This window comes from Lampetra planeri, chromosome 21 (assembly GCF_965212315.1).
Source record: "Lampetra planeri chromosome 21, kcLamPlan1.2.h2, whole genome shotgun sequence".
NCBI lineage: Eukaryota > Metazoa > Chordata > Hyperoartia > Petromyzontiformes > Petromyzontidae > Lampetra > Lampetra planeri.
In genome coordinates, this window is record NC_136127.1 from 3197286 (window position 1) to 3215930 (window position 18645).

Below are 18645 nucleotides of genomic sequence, written 5' to 3' on the forward strand. Positions count from 1 at the left end.
AATGCCATACTTTGGTAATTCCTCAAAGGTCAGACAGCAGCAGGAATTTACCCGCCTATCCTCAGCAAACTGCCTCTGAAGTGATCAAAAAGACCACTCCACTACCTGCCAGAGTGCGGTTTTAAGATCGGCGTGTTCACAAACAGCTCTCCCGATGAAGAGGCGAGCAGTAATCAAATCTGTAACTGACCAGCAAACGCCATCATCATAACAGAAAAAATCAGTGCAGGCTGGAAAAAACCAAACGTTTGAAGGAACAAGCAGACACATGTACAAATTGTGCATTATGCAAAAACAATCAGCGGCTCCTGAAGAACTGCATTGTGGAGCTCTTGTTTGAGGTCACCGTAAAAATCTACTTGACCAATTGTGACCTGACCGACAGGCAGCAGTGGGATTACGGTGACAACTGAGGCCAAGAGAGAGCATGAGCATGATGACGGGAAGCAGTGAGCAAGTCCACGTCCACACGGTGAGTACAAGGCCTCCACAATAATCACGCTGCAATGCCTTATACATGCCTCGCTTTCCAAATGAAAATCCAAGGACAATTTGATCCCTCTCCCATAAGGATGTGGAATTTACATCAGTGGCAAAAAAAAACAGATCCCAGTCAAAATAATAATAAAAATTCTAGATTTGAAGCTCTCGTGACTGCAAGGATTTATACTCTTTGTTTTTTTCGGTAAAGTCACGTGGGTATAAAATAAAATGAGAACTAAATTAAATCACGTCGTTTCGGAGGCAACACAAGCTGCCGTCTTCAGGTGGAACCATTACAGCCAAAGTCACTGTAATAAGTGAAGCGAGCTAATAGAGAAACGCGACTCTATAGGGTAAAAGGGGGGAGAGGAGCACTTAATAATTTAAAACTCATGCACTTCTTGTGGATCATTATCAGAGGGATCCCGACCTCCTGTGACGTGTCAACGGCATTGAAGGGGCAGAGAGAGTGGGTCGGTACACGAGGCTGGTACACACTGTGTAGGTTTACTAGTGGGCCACGTGGAAGCGGGCCTCAAAACAGCAGAAGATTTGGAAGACAGGGGACACTGTGTGGGAAGGGCAAGCGAGACCACATCCAAGCGAAATGTGCCTGAGGTGGTGTGTGCATGTGTGTGTGGTGCATCTGCCAGTCCACTCAGTCAACCCATGGCACCGCGGTCTGCCCAGTGACCTCCTGCCAGCGGGCGTTTGACACTTCACGTAGCCTTAACGTGCACATAGCCTGGCACAAGCGCCATGGTGACTTCACTGACACTTAGTGGCGAACGGCGGTTATTGTTGTGTGCGCATGTGAGTGCGCGTGTGGGGAGCGGTAGTGTAGTGGTTAGCGCGCTGCGCTGCGGATCTGGTGATCCGAGTTCGATTCCCGCTCACGGCCAACAACAGTGACGATTATCTTAACCGGTCCTGGGCCTCCCCTAGGTCGACTCAGCCTCCCGAATGTGGTTTGTAAAATATCAGCACTGTTGAGGCAAAGGCGGCCAGGCGTGGTGCTGGCCACCCACCCCCCAATTGCTGTGCCGGCCTTCATAGGTGCTCGCTAACAGCACTTGCCCCAAGCGCCTGGGAAGGCTATACGGGTGATCCTTGTCTTTGGGTGTGTTACAGCGGTAGTGTAGTGGTGCGATGTGTAAACGTCGCCGCTCGGGAGACAAATGCGGCCTGGCGTGGTGTTGGCCACCCTCGAGTGCAAAGTCGATCTTCATAGGTGCTACTCGCTAACAGCACTGGCCCCAACAGCCTGTTAAAGCTATAGGGGGGATCTTTGTGCGTGTCTGTGTGCGTGCGCATGCGGGAGAGAGCGGCAAGCGAGTGCGGAGTCACTTGTCTCGTTAAACCCCCACCACTGCCTGGTGAAGTGCCTGTTGCACTACATCCGCCTCCAGCCTGCAAACACAAATTGCTCCGGCTGGTGACAAAATAAAAAAATATATTTTAAAAATCACATTTTTGTTGTCTATTTTCTCACCGCCGTTTGTTTTTATGCCCGATAACATAAGCGAACATAGGGTAACGTAAGATGGCATGAGGTAACATAAGTCGGGAAGGCGAATGGACCCAATCGTTCTATTTAATTGAGACGAGTCTTGTCTGAGACTTAAAGAGACATCGGGACGGTGTGACTGCCTCCCGTTCTCTCTGCCTGTGTAATCCTGCGCTCCGGGCCACGTGTCACATTACTATACAAATGTAAGTCGTTGTTTACCATTTTTTTACCCATAAAATGTACATAAAATGCTCCCAGTAATGCTAATTTACCATAGAACTACACAATTTTTTTTTATTTTAGCAGGTAAGGCCCACTGAACTATACGGCTCTTTTCAGAAGCGACCTGGACATCACAAATGATAGTTCAACGAAGTGGCTTATCATGTGGAAATTATCATAGCAGAAAATCACTCTAAAAACACGTTATGTAGATTTTAAATGTGAAGGGAAAAACCGGAGGACCTGGAGAAAAACCGGAGGACCCAGAGAAAAATCCACGCAACCAGGAGAGAGAGAAACACGCAAACTTCAAATATACAGGCGTCTGGCGTCAGGATCGAAACCATGACCACCTGTGTACCCGGTGAGGAAGCTAACATCTCGCCACCGTGGAGATGTCGACTGTCCATGTTTGGTTCAGGGACACGAAACCCATTGGGCACTGCCCCATCAACACTCCCTTTCGCAGGAAGACGCAGGAATTCTGCTTCCATAAATATTTCATCACCAGTGGAACTTTGCTCAAGTAATTTCATGGAGCTTCGTGTGTGAAAATACAATCCTTAATAGCAAGTAATTAATAAAAATAACAATACAGCAGATAATTTAGCAATTAACCTAAGGCAAACAGTGATTTATATTGCAAAAATTACAGGAGACAAAATATAGATTGTACTTTATTAAATCACAGCGTGCAAAAAAAAATAATTTTCAATTAAGGTTCCTTTCAAAACTCATTATGAAGAAACCAAGACGGATGTCCAGAAAGAGAATCCCCGCACCACCTCAAATGTCAGAGCTGCAATTGTCAATTAATGGGGGACAAACTGAACAACCAAAAAATGAACACCGTTCAGAAATATCACGACCCAGAATTTAAATTCCGCAATGCGACTGTAAGAAGACGTTCCATTCATCGTCAATATTTCCAACTTTTCCTAACTTCAGCACAACCACCAGCGGGACCATTGTACAGCACAGGGCGACTCACACCGTTATATTTTACGCCGATCGTTCACGTTCTACACTCTCCGTTGCATGCGCACGACGTGCGGCGAATATTTTAGCCCAAAAGTAAAGTGATTGGGGGCAAGGTTTCCCCCGTTAACATTCCTTGCACGACAGGTGTTACACGGGGCCGTGTTGCTGCTGTCGTGGTGAATTTTCAAGGCGTTCAGAGTTCCCATTTGAAGGGCTGTGTGACCAGGGTTGGGTGTTTAGGAGGGGGGGGGTTGGAGGGTGGAGGAGGGTTGAAGCAGTGAAGAGTGGGAAGGATACGTGAGGTTGATTGGGTATGTGATAAGTTGAAGTGATCAAAGAGTGGTCGGGTAAGTTGTTGGATAGGGAGCGAATTGGTTAAAAAGGAAGGATAGGTTAAAGAGTGGTTTCAAGGGTGGACAGAATGTAAACGCAGGTGGATTAAACGGTTGGGCGAGTTGTGAGGTGGACGAGTTGATCAGAGAATGGGTTGAAGGGTTGAAGAAGGGTGAGTGGAAAGCATGCACAGGTTGGATGGGTGTGAAGGGTGAGCGGACACGCACACACACATGGAAACAATGGTGACATTAACACAAGCAACTCGTTAGAACACAAGTAAATTATTTTTTTAAAAGCACAGAAACGAAAACGATAGACAAGCTGGCGTCAATGTGCTCTGGCTCTCACCATGTCTGGGCTGGGGATGATGTTGATGTTGACAAGGGGTTCCGTGAGATTTGAATCCGCGTGAATGCGACTCAATCTGCTCCTAAGGTCCCCATTCTGAGCCGTGGCCTGTGCAGGAAAGGGGGAAGGTCGGGGGGGCGCTTACGGAGCGAAGGTCAAATTTCAGTGCATTTCTGGACGAGGGCGTCCACACGCCGTGCGGACCATGGGGGTGGGGGCTTGGGGGGGGGGCTTTATTTGACCACACTTCAACAACGACGGTCGGTGCCGGGTTAGTCGAGGGGGCTAAAAGCCAAAGCCCCGGTCCAGGTGTCACTCACCGCGAATGTCGGCCATGGCCAACAATTGAACTCCGATCACCAGGTGTCGCCTTCAAATGTATTTCCCTACTTATTTATTAACACGCTTGTTCACCGAGGGAAGCCTCGCTGAATCTGACGACTATTTCCGGGGACAGTCCCTGGAAAAATAAACGTGTCGGTAAATTCTGGCTATCGCCCGATGATGCTGGTTGCAACCACCGGCGAAACGTCGCAGTACTCGAATTGTAAATGTTGTGGGTTTACTCTCCAACACACAATCGGTGTGCTGAAATGGCACGTTTTTGTTTACGTGACAAACCTTACCGATCGGCCGTGTCAGGTGGTGGCGGCTTTATTATGGACATACGCAGTATTAACCAGAGCAGCCACTGGATTCAAACCGCGGACTTCTTGCAACAAGCGGAAAACATGTTACACGTAGCTACGTTGTTCGTTTTGCTACAATTCTGCTCACAGAAGCGCTCCTCAGCTCTGCAAAACAATACATTTGCTTTTGAATTTACACAAATTACTCCCCTAATGTCCCAGTGGAATGTACGCAAAGACCGACTACTGAGCCGGCGTCTAAATGCCAGGCTTCCCATTTGCGATTAAGCAAGGTTTCCACAAGAAAAATATCTCAGCTCGGTCACTCGTGCCTATAAAGACAAAGATCCCTGGATAGGCTTAAGAGACTATTGGGCAAGTGCTGTTAGCGAGCACCTATGAAGGCCGGAACGGCACACGAGGGGGTGGGTGGCCAGCACCATGCCCGGCTGCTTTTGTCTCCCTAGTGACGATGTTTACACACCACACTAGGTACTAATTTGAGGCTGAGTCGACCAAGGGTAATCGTCACTGGTGTTGACCGTGAGTGGGAATTGAACTCGGGTCGCAGGGTTCGTAATTTGAGGCTGAGTCGACCAAGGGTAATCGTCACTGGTGTTGACCGTGAGTAGGAATTGAACTCGGGTCGCCGGGTTCGTAGCGCAGTGTGCTAACCGCGACACTACTGCTCCCAACACACACACACAAAAACATTGCCATTTAATTTAACTTTAGCAGAAGACCCAACAACTACACAATGTAGATAATAAACATCCAGCAAGTGTGGAACGATGCATCGATTATTGTAATCGATTTTTAAGCTTGCGGAATCGCGTGCGGAATAAGCGTGGTGTTTATCGTCGCATCTTTGCATGCAATGGGGGTTCATAGCACCCTTGCAGCCACTCAAGGCTCTATATTTCACCGCTATATAAAATTAAATATTATTTTAACAAAAAATTTACACACACACTCAACTCACATCCAGAATGGTTGTAAGTTGTGAGGTGGACAGGTTGGGTTGATGGTGCACGGGCTGATGGATTGAAGGAGGATGGGTGGAAGGATGCACGTGATGAGTTGAGGGGCGAGGTGACATTCTGTTCAAGGGCCTACTCGGTCCATCATCCCTGTGCGTGGTCATAACATGAGTTCCACTTTGTGGGAAGCTGACAGTGGTTGTGACTGTGGAGTGACCGCTTAAGGCCACAGAAATGTGCAATTCTTAGAAATTGCTCAGGATCACGAATGGAAACGAGGACTCCCTCGTGCATGTTTGAGATTAGCGACACTGCGCTTAACTTTTTTGGGTTGTGTATTAAAACACATTCCTGCGGAGGGAGCTGGTAGGAACGTTGGGTTGCTCGGTCAATGGGCAGGGTCAACGGCGGCGTGGTGTATTCCGCAAATATGCCCAACTGTGAGGGCGGGCACAAGCCGGCGTGAGTAGGTTAAACGTCGAGTTTTATAAGGGCACCACGGGGTGACCAGCCCCTCCCCACCCAGCCCCACCCCCCACCCAGCCCCTTCCCACCCAGCCCCACCCCCCACCCAGCCCCTCCCCACCCAGCACACCCAGCCCCACCCTCCCCTCCCTCCCCACCCTCCCCTACTTACACAACGGACACAATAATCCCCTGTGGGCTGGTGTAACCAGGAGGTTCCTACCAGTATAACAATACTTGAGTACATTCGGTATTTGTCGCCGTTCTCGTGTTGCACACAGTCTGCAGCAGGTTCACGGTCGGGAGGTGAAAAACTCGCAGGCATCTTTTCAAGTTTGTCAAATTCGGACCGTGACACCAGCACACGACGGCCTCCTCCTTTCGAATAACGTCCGGGGGGAAACTTCAACGTCCGCTGCGATGCGGATGGCGCGTATTTCACGATTTATTTAATAACCAGGGGGGGGGGGGGGGAAGTTCTCCGCTCAGAAGGGGGTTCTCGGGGCAGTCGTGCGGTTTCTCTTCCAGCGTCGTTGCTCGATGCAACACAAGGTTGCGCTGTCCGTAGCGGGGGTGCGGGGGTGGGGGCACTGAAACGGACAACTGCTTCCTGCCCTGACGCAGCCAGAAAATCCGTATCATCCAAAAAGGCACCGCTGTGCTGAAGGAATCCGTAAATTTGCTGTGCTCTATAAAATACGCACGAGTCATTTTTGGAAGCGCATCGGGTTTTGACAAAGGGTACTCTGCAAGCTCACCCTTAAATTTTACTGCACTGAGTTTCAGCAGTTTCATCATCTCAATATTTTGTTTGTTGTCCTTCCCCGCACTCCGATTAGCACGGTTGGCTTCGTACGGTGCGAAAGAGGTTCAACATACATAACCTACTCTGCACATGTGAAACAAGCATAATGTGTCCTCTTCCATGCGTTTAGTCACTACAAGGCAGCACTACGAGGGGGCGTGGAGATGGTGCTGGCTTACAAGGACAGCTGCCGAAGAAAGGCACGGGCATCAATCATCAGAGCAGAGGCATGACCTGCTCCCTCCGTGGCCGCGACCTTGGAGTATAAAATCACCTCCCTGGAAGAAACAATGCCGCTCTCGCCCCCACTGCACCACAGCTCGTGATAATAGACAAATGGGCCAACGTACTCGGGGTGACAGAAAGAGCAGCATGTGGATGAGACAACCGGTGCAGGGAAATGACATCGTTCAAGCTGTTTTGGAAAAGCGAGTGGACCTATGGCAGGACGTGACGATCGCTGCAAGGGACGATGGCCGATGGTCAAGAATCACGATGGAGTGACAGGTCAGGAGGATCGGAACGCGTCCGAGAGGACGTCCGCCGAGGAGAGATTAAAACAGCTCTTCGTGTGCAGCAGGTGCTGGGTGGATGATTACACCGCTGGATTGTGAGAGGTGATGGTGGATTGGGGAGGGCCTTGATCCGGCAGCAGTGGATTTCATCGTGGCTGATGATGACGATGAGCCAACGCAATGTTCAGTCATTAAAGTGCAACTGCTTAGAAATTCGGCTGACATAAAAAAAAACACGTCAATGATATTCATATTGAAATATTGAACGACAATATACATACATGTGTTAGTCCTCAATGCGAGTCTATGAATTGTCACATCTCGGGGGTTGTAATTCGACTCGTTATCTTTTCCCCCTACTTCGTGTGGCTAGTGGCTACAGAGGGCACGTGAACCAGTCACATAAGGACACAAGCGCAAATCGAAATCCATCATTCCTCGCACACACGATTCAATGCAATAGAAATGAGCAGGGGAATCAGTTTCAAAAGGAAAACCGATGCACGGCTACACCCCCCCCCACCCCCTCACGACCAAATCATCTGGGATGCACGAGATCTCATCAGATCTCAGAAGCTCAGCAGGACCGAGCATGGATAGCGCTTGGACAGGTGCCGAGCACCCAAACAGCTTGTGTGGTGCCGATACAGGGCAACATTGTGGGCAGCGGAGAGTAGAACAGCTTCCCCCCTCCCCGCCTACACCAACCCACACTGACAAGGGTTGTGAAGTATGGTCAAATATCCGAACGCAATCCGCATGGCGTCGAGTTAATCCAGCAGTGGATTGCCAATGGGGGACTACTTGTACATACACGTAGAATAATGGATCTACACACAGGCCTAGGGTGGAGTCGAGAGTCACTGTGTCCGTGCCACTCTGGGATGAGGCCGCTCCAGGTGTTTTTGGTTTGCAATCCCAGTTCTCAGGTTGCTTACCTGGATATGGCAGCTTATTCAGCCAGGTTAGAGGCACTCTCACGTAATAGCCAGATAGCCCACACACACGATTAATAACTCACCACCCTTAAGTAAACATGTAATCTCACACAGAATATCGTTTACACAATTTCTCATGCATATTTTCTGCCAAATAAACCAATTAGTTTGTTTTTCCCCCCTCATGGGGAGCTATAGTGACACAGAACTAATTGTTTTTTTTGCTTATTTATAAGCTTAGACTTTTTTTTTGTTTCACATAAATGACATTCAAAAATGTATAAGTGGACATTCCGTGCTGACGTTGCTGGACAAGAGTTGTCCAGATTGTATTTAACCCCAGTTGTAGAATAAAGGACGATTTAAAAACTCTTCTTAAAAACGTGTATGGCCGAACAACATTAACGCACATGGCCAACATAGTTTTACCATAACTCTCCAGGATTAAACTGCACTGAGCTGAAAGGTGAGGCTTATTCGCAATCTTTTTTCTACCCGGCTGGATATGAATAATAACAATGCTTACTGTAAATTAGCAGAGGCGGCTGGCTAATGATGTTGTCTTGTGTTGTTGTTACTGCTGCTGCTGTCGTGCTGATGCACCACGGATCTGCCTTGCACAAAAGCCGTGCAACGAACTGGCGAAACGGGACCGTCCGTGCAACAACCCAAATAAACTGAAGCTAAAGAATAAACAAACACAGGATACTTCGTTCATCAAGTGACAGTATTCCAGGAGGCTTCTGCATTGGGACGACTGAACATATCTCACTGGCACGGTGCCCCAGGGCGCCATTCCTGATGGGGGGGTGGCACCTGAGTGCAAGGCCAAATTATTAGAAACATATCCAGCAGCGGCTCAAATCTTTGGTGAGGTAGCAAGGATGGGGAAGGGGGGATGTGGGGGGCGGGGGGGAGCGGGAAAGATGGTACCTTGCCCCTGGCGCAAAAAGATCCAACTCGCGGCTCTGCCCTGTGTGGCGCATTTGTGCCGGACATCACTCTGCCCACCGTGCCCTCCTCCACCCCTGCGCGAGTGCTCACCTGCGCGAGTGCCTTCTTGAGCGCGAGCACGTGGGCGGCGTGGCCGGCTCCCGCCGCCTCGTGCTCGCACGCGACCTGCCGCAGCTTCTCCTTCTCGATGGCCACCGAGTTGAAGACGGACTTGAGCGTCACGTGCACTGCGCGCATGCGGAGGAGGGGGCGGGCGGAGGAGATTCCCGCACCTCCGATTAGCACGGCTGGCTATGTACGGTGCGAAAGAAGTTCAACGTGCACGCGCACGTACGCACACGCCACTGACGCTTCATCATCTCGGCGACAGCCGTGTGGACACACGGCCGAGGGCGCTGAGGGTCACCTGGAGGAGAGCTCCCGATCTTTGTCAGATCTCGGAAGATAAGCGGGGCCCGAGCCTGTGCTTAGGACGGGTGACCACCATGCATGCCAGGCTGCCATAGGCAGCTGCGGAGCTCTGCCAAGTGGTGGTCAGCAAGGGGCAGTGTGGACAAATGAATTGTTTAACGGTACTTCTATGCTCCTACGTCTATGTTACCCACCTTTATTAGCACGCACTAATCAGCACGGTTAAGTATTGTGAACATCTCGTAGAACTAGCATGGCTTTCAGACGCCCCTTATCCAAAATAAGATTTTAAGAAAGGGCTGTACGTGTGCGCACGTGTACTGAAGTGTCAGGATTTAGAAGTCATCGTCGCCACGGTTGTTTATGTCACCAACCTTGTCACCGCTTACTTCCCCCGTTAGATCCTTTAGGCCACACCCAATCTTCAAGGTCCTTTCTCTTCGCGTCACCTCTTACACCTGGCTTCTGGGCTTCTCCCTGCCCACTAACCTCAGAGGTCAACTCTTATGCCAGTTTTTAATCATGCGCGCTGTCTGCTTCATGGTGAACTTTAGCGATCAGCTTGAGTCACTCGCACTGCGCTCCAATGTCGGGGGTTCAATATGCTAAATGCGAAACCCCCCCCCCACCGATTACTCAATTGGTATTTTACGCGGCAGCAATTATCACTTTAACAGGAAGGATTTCGCGCCCAAGATTATCCATAAGGTTTTTTGGCTAGATTGGCGTAAATATATATCTTTTTTATATTGTGGGTTTCACTTTCCAACACACCACAGGTGTGCTGAAAAAGTAACGAATTGGCACGTGTTGTCTACGTGACAAACCTTACCAATTGGCTGTCGGGTGGTGGCGGGTTTAACGACACATTTATATTCACACGATCTAGCCCAACGCAAAACCCTCTATTATGAGCAATAATTATCACCCCCCGACTGGCAGACTAATGCCCTGACCCAGTTTCAGTCTTGCAAATGAGATTCTCCTGGTCTCTTGGGTTCTCAACGAGTTAAGCAATAACAATGTCAAACTGCCACGACTGCATCCCCCCCGCCCCCTCTACACCCCCAATTACTTCTCCAACTCTTTATTGCCAAATTTTATTCCGTCACCCGTTGCTTGCCCTTTTACTGTCAATAAATTCCTCGCATTCGCCACGTGCTTATACATCAGGAGGAGGACCGCTTGGGGGAAATGAATCCCCATTTCGGAGCACTGAACCAGCCCCACTGTGGATGTGAATCACCGTAGCCAGGCCGTGTCATTATTAAATCAACTTCTAAAATTGCAGAGTTTGATGGTGTGAGACCGCTCGCGCATAACTATGTTGCAAAGTGTAAATTATTCATGCCGGAGAACAGAGAGCACAACCGCAGGCTACATTTGTCTGTGAAGAGGTGGCGCCCCCGTGATAAGCTTGCGCCATAAGAACGGCACGAAAACAAAGTGTCGTCGTCGTTGTTGTTGTTATTTTACGCACTTTTATCGAACTTGCCGTGTTGTCTGTTTGTATTCTAAGGAATCTTTGACGCTTTAATATCTTCGGATCTACGAAGCCTAACGAGCTAAAATTTCGATTTAAAGCTTTCGTGACTGCAGGGATTCATCTTCTTGGTTCTTTCGGTAAAGTCACGTAGAAGGGAAATAATAAAATAATAAAAATAAAACATAATAAAATCATTCTCACGACGTTTCGGCCACAACGCAAGCAGCCGTCCTCAGGTGAAGAACAGGTCTGTCGGGGAGACAGCGTCTGACTCGCCTCGAGTGGCAATTCAAGATTCCATAAAAATAAACCGGTCCAGATTCCCGTTCATCGTGGTCCTATTCGTGTTTTGTAACTAAATTTTACCGATAATCGTTGACATTTCACCCCCTCCCGCCTCTTTTTTAAATCACGAATGGTCGTGCCCACACCCTACGACGGCAAGCGGCCTGGGTCCAATCACAGCGCCTGTTGCTGGGCCCAGCCTCTGACCAATGAGAGGCGCGCTTCTATCGCCCCTCGTCATGGCGCCGGAGCGGCCGCTGTAGCTGCCATTTTCTTCTTTGGCGCGAGACCAACAAGGACAACAAATAACTATTAGGTGACAAAAACGATAACATTTTCAACGCGCACACTTTTATTTGCACTCAAAAGTAGAAAGCTAATTATTTTGACCCCATAATTAATCAAATTTTATGCGTTAGGTGGGGATGGGGGGCAGAAGGGGGGCAGGCAGGGGAAGGGGGGGGGGGCACCTTTCTTTGCCACGCAGCAGAACTCCTCCTGGAGGCGGCTGTAGTCGGTGGAGCAGCCGTCCAGAGACTCGGCGATGCTGACGCGCGCCTTGCTGCAGCTCAGCAGCCTCACCGGAGACTCCACCCCCACCTCCACTAGCCCCGCCCCTAGCCCCGCCCCTAGCCCCACCCCTAGCCCCACCCCTAGCCCCACCCCAGGGCCAACACCTAGCCCTGCCCCGCCCAACCCTGGGCCCAGCCCCGCCCCTCCGTCCATGCTCAGGTTGGGGTTGGAGGCGTGCAGGCGGATGGGAGAGGTGGATGGGCTGTTTGGAAGCTGGGGGGAGCACACAAAGGGGGGGGGGGCAGAGAGGACACAAGCAGGGGCAAAACTTTACGTTCACAGCTCAATGACACGATTCCGCACCATAAAGTACCGGATTTTCCCGCATATAACCCGCGGGGTATACCACTTTTTACAAACAAAACAAGACCCTGCGGGGTATATGGAGGTGTTGGCTACCCTACATGTCATAACTCGTTTAATTTTTTCATGGAAGGACTATCTACTATGCAACACTTACCTTTGACTAAAGCACCGCTGAATAAACCACTCACACTAAAATTGCACGTTACCACGTTTTAAATGATTCGAATTGTTTGTACAATGAAACGACAATGTTTGTAGTGGGGGCACTTTGTTTACTGGCGACGGGAGAGCTGGGGGGAGAGAGATGGGGGGATTGGGGGCAGGGCAACGGCGTTACCGTAGTGCCACTATTGTCTGCGCAGTGCACAATCTACCAGTGCTAAAACTCTACTTACTTATCTACCAATTATGTGTTGCTTATTTATTGGATATTTACTTTTGTTACTTATTTACTGTTTTAAGTTCACTCGTTTCAGGTTAGTTTGTTTTCTTTGTGCACGTTATGATTTTAATGTGAACAATTGATAGTGGAATGTATTACAAATGTAAACTTTCTATTAATATGATGGAATTAAGCTGTGGTAACGACGTTAAAGATATGAATGCATGCAGGGTATATGGAGGTGCAGGCTATCTGAAATTTGTTTGACACAAGACGCTATTTTTGCGGGGTATATGCGTCTGCGGGTTATATGCGTATGTGGGCTATATGCGGGAAAATACGGTAGTGATCTTCCTGGAGATCGTTAGTTCTTAATAATGAATTCTGCTGTAATGTTACGTATGTATGGTGAACTTCTTTTAGCACCGTACGTAGCCAACGGTGGTAATCGGACGTGCGGGGCGGGGGGGGACAACAAACGGAACGTAACAAGCCGTTCTAAAGAAATTAGTTTTCTTCTTGGTTCTTTCGGTAAAGTCACGTAGAAGGGAAATAATAAAATAATAAAAATAAAACATAATAAAATACAATTCTTACGACGTTTCGGAAAGACACTGTCTTTCCGACAGACCTGTTCTTCACCTGAGGACGGCTGCTTGCGTTGTGGCCGAAACGTCGTGAGAATTGTATTTTATTATGTTTTATTTTTATTATTTTATTATTTCCCTTCTACGTGACTTTACCGAAAGAACCAAGAAGATGAATCCCTGCAGTCACGAAAGCTTTAAATCGAAATTTAAATGAGTTTTCAATATAGATTTAAAAGGGGCTTCCTGGAGATTATGCACTTTACGACTCAGTTAATTGGGCACACTCCAAGCAAAGGTACAATTGTCTTCACTCAAGCAATGCAGCTTGGCTCATCTCCATCGGCAGAACTTGGCCCAGCGTTGGAGACTCGTGCAGTAGTCAGCCACGGTGATGAGATGTGAACTACCTCGCCTGGTATTCAGGTCATGGGTTCGATCTCCATACTTGACGCATGTATATCTGGAGCTTGCATATTCTCCCCGTGGTCACGTGGGGTTTTCTCCAGGTCCTCCACGTTTAGAATCAACATGCAAAAGAGATCTCATAATGCATTTAGAGTATTTGACTGCTACACATTTCCACGTGATAAGCCACTTCGTTGAGCTATCATTTGTGGCCAGGTCACGTCTGAAAATTGCTATACAGCTCAGTGGACTTTACCTGGTCAAATAAAAATAGTTTAGTTTAATAGTTTAGTTTTAAACCTGTCATCAGTAGTCGGTGAACTACCGCTGTTGCCTTCCCGCTCGTTGGATTGGGCAAAGATTTTAGCTCGTAACACTTCTATCGGGAGTTGATCCATCCAACCAGTGCCAACTCCCGGATGTTAACTCGTCTTGGTGGCTATCCTGCCATGTGGCTCAGCTGTAGAGAGCGAGCGATTCGCAATCAGAAGTTGCGATTTCAAATCCTAGTTGGGCGTCGACTCAGCCCATCATCTCTCTGGGGTCATAAAAAGATGAAACCACTTTGTTGGGAGAAGTTACTAGTGGGTGTCCTATTAGACTTGCCCCTGCCATAGGAATGTGGAATTTACATCACTATCTCAGGGCTGTAAACGGGAGTTGAGCACTGCCTCAATGCTCATTTGAGCAGGAAACCACCTTGACCTGGGATCTCATGTCTATGGGGGTGCCCTTTTAAAAGATAGCATCTCAATTCCAATTCACAGAGTGTCAAAATGTTTGTTTTACCTAGGACAGGAAGCCTGAGAACCCAGAGGAAATCGATGCAGAACAGGGGGAGAGAACACACAAACTCCACGCAGCAAAGCACGCTGCATTGGGAATCGAACCCAGGGCCCCCTTCTTTCTGTGAGCCACAGGTGTTACCAGGTGCGCCACGCTGCCACGCTACAGTGAATATATTTACCTGCAAATGCATTTTAGAATCCTTGCTCACGCTTTTGGTTCTCCAGCGGCGAGCGCTCCGCTTTTCTTTCTTTCCGTTTTCAAGACAGGCACCCTGAAAACAGAGATTCGTTTTTTGGTCATCAAAAGGACAGCCACTTCGGTGTAAGGCTTGCACAGCACTTTAAAGTTCCGTGTTGAATTTTACAACTCTTCAACATCAACATGACATTTTTTCAGACGTTACATTTTTATTGTTTTGCTCCTGGTTCGTGTGTGTGCGCATATATATGGGGGAGTGGTAGTGTAGCTGGTTAGCACGCGGCGCTATACACCTGTCGACCCGGGTTAGATTCCCGTTCATGGCCAACACCAGTGACGATTATCTGAACCGGTCCTTGGCCTCCCCTAGATCGACTCAGCCTAAAATTAGTACATCGCCACTGGGGAGACAAAGGCGATCGGGCGTGGTGCTGGCCACCCACCCCCTCGTGTACCGTTCCGGCCTTCATAGGTGCTCGCTAACAGCACTTGCCCCTACAGTCTGTTAAGGCTATACGGGGGATCTTTATCTTTGTATTTGTTGTTGTTTGAATTTCACAATCATATTAACAAGACACAAGGTGAATACATGTACAGAAGACTTGATTATCTGCGCTAATGACGGGGAGGATGGCCACGGATAATTAAAAATCGCAGATAAAAAATATATATAAATTTTCTTGTGGATTTCGATTTAAAGCTTTCGTGACTGCAGGGATTCATCTTCTTGGTTCTTTCGGTAAAGTCACGTAGAAGGGAAGTAATAAAATAATAAAAATAAAACATAATAAAACAATTCTCACGACGTTTCGGCCACAACGCAAGCAGCCATCCTCAGGCGAAGAATGAAACACCCCAAGCTTGGAGCGTATATTTAAGCTGGGTTAGAGGGGGGGGAGGTGGGAAGAAGAGCGCCTAAACAAAATAATTTGCATATCAAGAGGAATTCAGCATATGGAAAATGCGTAGGAGGTGGGCGGGGGGGGTTCCAAATCAATACTATGCCCGTGCATTATGCAGGCTTAGCAGCATCAAAGGGGGGGGGGGAAGGGGGGGAGCATTAACAAAGGAAAGGAATGTTAATAGTATGTAGCTGTAGTTACTAAACAACCACGTAAAAAACTACAGTATAAACTGCATGACAAACTAAAGTATAAACTACATAGCATCATCAGTAAACTTACTATACTCTACAATAAGCTGAGTTACTAAACAGTAAGTAATACATGAAAAATTCTACGTTGTAAAAAATTATATAATATGCTTCCATCTAAACTTTATTCTCTTACATCACACGCGTCTATACCGTACTATATACTTCCATAGGCAAAACCAACATTAAATTACATACTGTATTGCTATAAACCACCTTATACATTTTTAATATAACACTATGTATTATTCTACCCACCCTAATGTGTATCAAAATGGTTTATTACGTCCTTCCAGTGATTGCTAAGCCAGAATCCATCTTCTCGGTTAAAATTGTCTCTGTGTTTGTAAATGTGGATCGCCTCATGTACGAATCTCTCATGATAGCCAGATGGCTTGCAGAGAACCTCTGTCTTGGAGAAGTCAATGTCATGTGAGCCCACTGAGTTGTAACAGTGATCTGCCACGGCTGAGGTGTTTGTCCTACAGTGTTTCAGGTCAGCTTTATGTTCACGGATGCGGTCCGAGACATGTCGTTTGGTTTCCCCAATGTAACTGCTACCACAGAGGCAACTTAGTTTGTAGACACCAGGGTACTGTATGTCTGGAACCACATCTTTTACAGACGGTACCAGATCACGGATTTTATGTACTGTGTTGAATCGGACCTGGATCTTGTGTTTAATCAGGATTTTGGAGATCTTTTTTGTGACCCCAGCAATGTAGGGTAAGGTGATGGTCTTGAAAGGCTCCTCAACAGGATCTTTCTTGGTGGTTGGAGTGATGGCTTTGCGGATTGTGTAGTCGGAGTAACCATTAGCCTTAAGAGCTTGGCGTACGTGTCCCCAGACGACCTGCTTGTCAGTTTTGATGTGGTTTCCTTGTTCACCAAGGTGCCTGTGCCTGACACCATCGCAATCATTGAAGACTTGGTTCATCAAGGACTGAATGCTGGGGTACCCCCCCTGGTGAGACACTGCTTAACCAATACATACTTCACCTGGAATGGAACCTTCTACAAGCAAATTGAGGGCACCCCAATGGGCTCCCCCTTATCTCCGGTTGTAGCCAACATCTTCATGGAGAAATTTGAGACGGACGCCATCCAGACTGCGACTCTACGCCCGACCTTATGGAAGAGGTACGTAGACGACACTTTTGTCATCTGGCCACATGGCCGGCCTGCTCTAGACCAATTTCTCGACCATATCAATTCCATACACCCAGCCATCAGATTCACCATGGAAGTCGAAAATGATGGCAAGCTACCCTTTTTGGATGTCCTAATCAAAAGGAGACCTGATGGTTCAATGAGCCACTCTGTCTACAGGAAAGCCACCCACACGGATGCTTATCTAAAACCGGATTCCCACCACCATCCATCCCAGAAGAATTCTCTCATCAAGACTCTATATCATAGAGCCCAATGCATCTCCGACCATGAACACATTTCCAGTGAACTCAAACACGTACGCCAAGCTCTTAAGGCTAATGGTTACTCCGACTACACAATCCGCAAAGCCATCACTCCAACCACCAAGAAAGATCCTGTTGAGGAGCCTTTCAAGACCATCACCTTACCCTACATTGCTGGGGTCACAAAAAAGATCTCCAAAATCCTGATTAAACACAAGATCCAGGTCCGATTCAACACAGTACATAAAATCCGTGATCTGGTACCGTCTGTAAAAGATGTGGTTCCAGACATACAGTACCCTGGTGTCTACAAACTAAGTTGCCTCTGTGGTAGCAGTTACATTGGGGAAACCAAACGACATGTCTCGGACCGCATCCGTGAACATAAAGCTGACCTGAAACACTGTAGGACAAACACCTCAGCCGTGGCAGATCACTGTTACAACTCAGTGGGCTCACATGACATTGACTTCTCCAAGACAGAGGTTCTCTGCAAGCCATCTGGCTATCATGAGAGATTCGTACATGAGGCGATCCACATTTACAAACACAGAGACAATTTTAACCGAGAAGATGGATTCTGGCTTAGCAATCACTGGAAGGACGTAATAAACCATTTTGATACACATTAGGGTGGGTAGAATAATACATAGTGTTATATTAAAAATGTATAAGGTATAGGGTGGTTTATAGCAATACAGTATGTAATTTAATGTTGGTTTTGCCTATGGAAGTATATAGTACGGTATAGACGCGTGTGATGTAAGAGAATAAAGTTTAGATGGAAGCATATTATATAATTTTTTACAACGTAGAATTTTTCATGTATTACTTACTGTTTAGTAACTCAGCTTATTGTAGAGTATAGTAAGTTTACTGATGATGCTATGTAGTTTATACTTTAGTTTGTCATGCAGTTTATACTGTAGTTTTTTACGTGGTTGTTTAGTAACTACAGCTACATACTATTAACATTCCTTTCCTTTGTTAATGCTCCCCCCCTTCCCCCCCCCCCTTTGATGCTGCTAATCCTGCATAATGCACGGGCATAGTATTGATTTGGAACCCCCCCCGCCCACCTCCTACGCATTTTCCATATGCTGAATTCCTCTTGATATGCAAATTATTTTGTTTAGGCGCTCTTCTTCCCACCTCCCCCCCCTCTAACCCAGCTTAAATATACGCTCCAAGCTTGGGGTGTTTCATTCTTCGCCTGAGGATGGCTGCTTGCGTTGTGGCCGAAACGTCGTGAGAATTGTTTTATTATGTTTTATTTTTATTATTTTATTACTTCCCTTCTACGTGACTTTACCGAAAGAACCAAGAAGATTTCTTGTGGATCTCTATGCCAAAAACCATTAATATTGGTAGAAATCATGTTTAAGTTCAGAAAATGTTGTTTGTCAACATACAAAACATAACTTTGCAGGAAAGAACGTATTGATCTTGTTTGATTACAAAAGTCCATACAAAAACAAACCGATCG

General features: G+C 47.4%; 2 protein-coding genes across 2 annotated transcripts in view; one reads left to right on the top strand and one right to left on the bottom strand.

Moving 5' to 3' along the window:
- Positions 1 to 18645, top strand: part of EEF1AKMT2 (EEF1A lysine methyltransferase 2) — a 373327-nt gene that overhangs the window by 114112 nt on the left and 240570 nt on the right. The window lies entirely within an intron of this gene.
- Positions 1 to 18645, bottom strand: part of LOC144724525 (oxysterol-binding protein-related protein 6-like) — a 185296-nt gene that overhangs the window by 26076 nt on the left and 140575 nt on the right. The window contains exons 10-14 of the mRNA XM_078603742.1: positions 14572 to 14664; positions 12046 to 12134; positions 11819 to 11910; positions 9257 to 9393; positions 3881 to 3988 (exon numbers count right to left, since the gene is read on the bottom strand). Of these exons, the coding sequence (XP_078459868.1) occupies positions 3881 to 3988; positions 9257 to 9393; positions 11819 to 11910; positions 12046 to 12134; positions 14572 to 14664 (519 nt within the window). The remainder of the gene's footprint in view (positions 1 to 3880; positions 3989 to 9256; positions 9394 to 11818; positions 11911 to 12045; positions 12135 to 14571; positions 14665 to 18645) is intronic.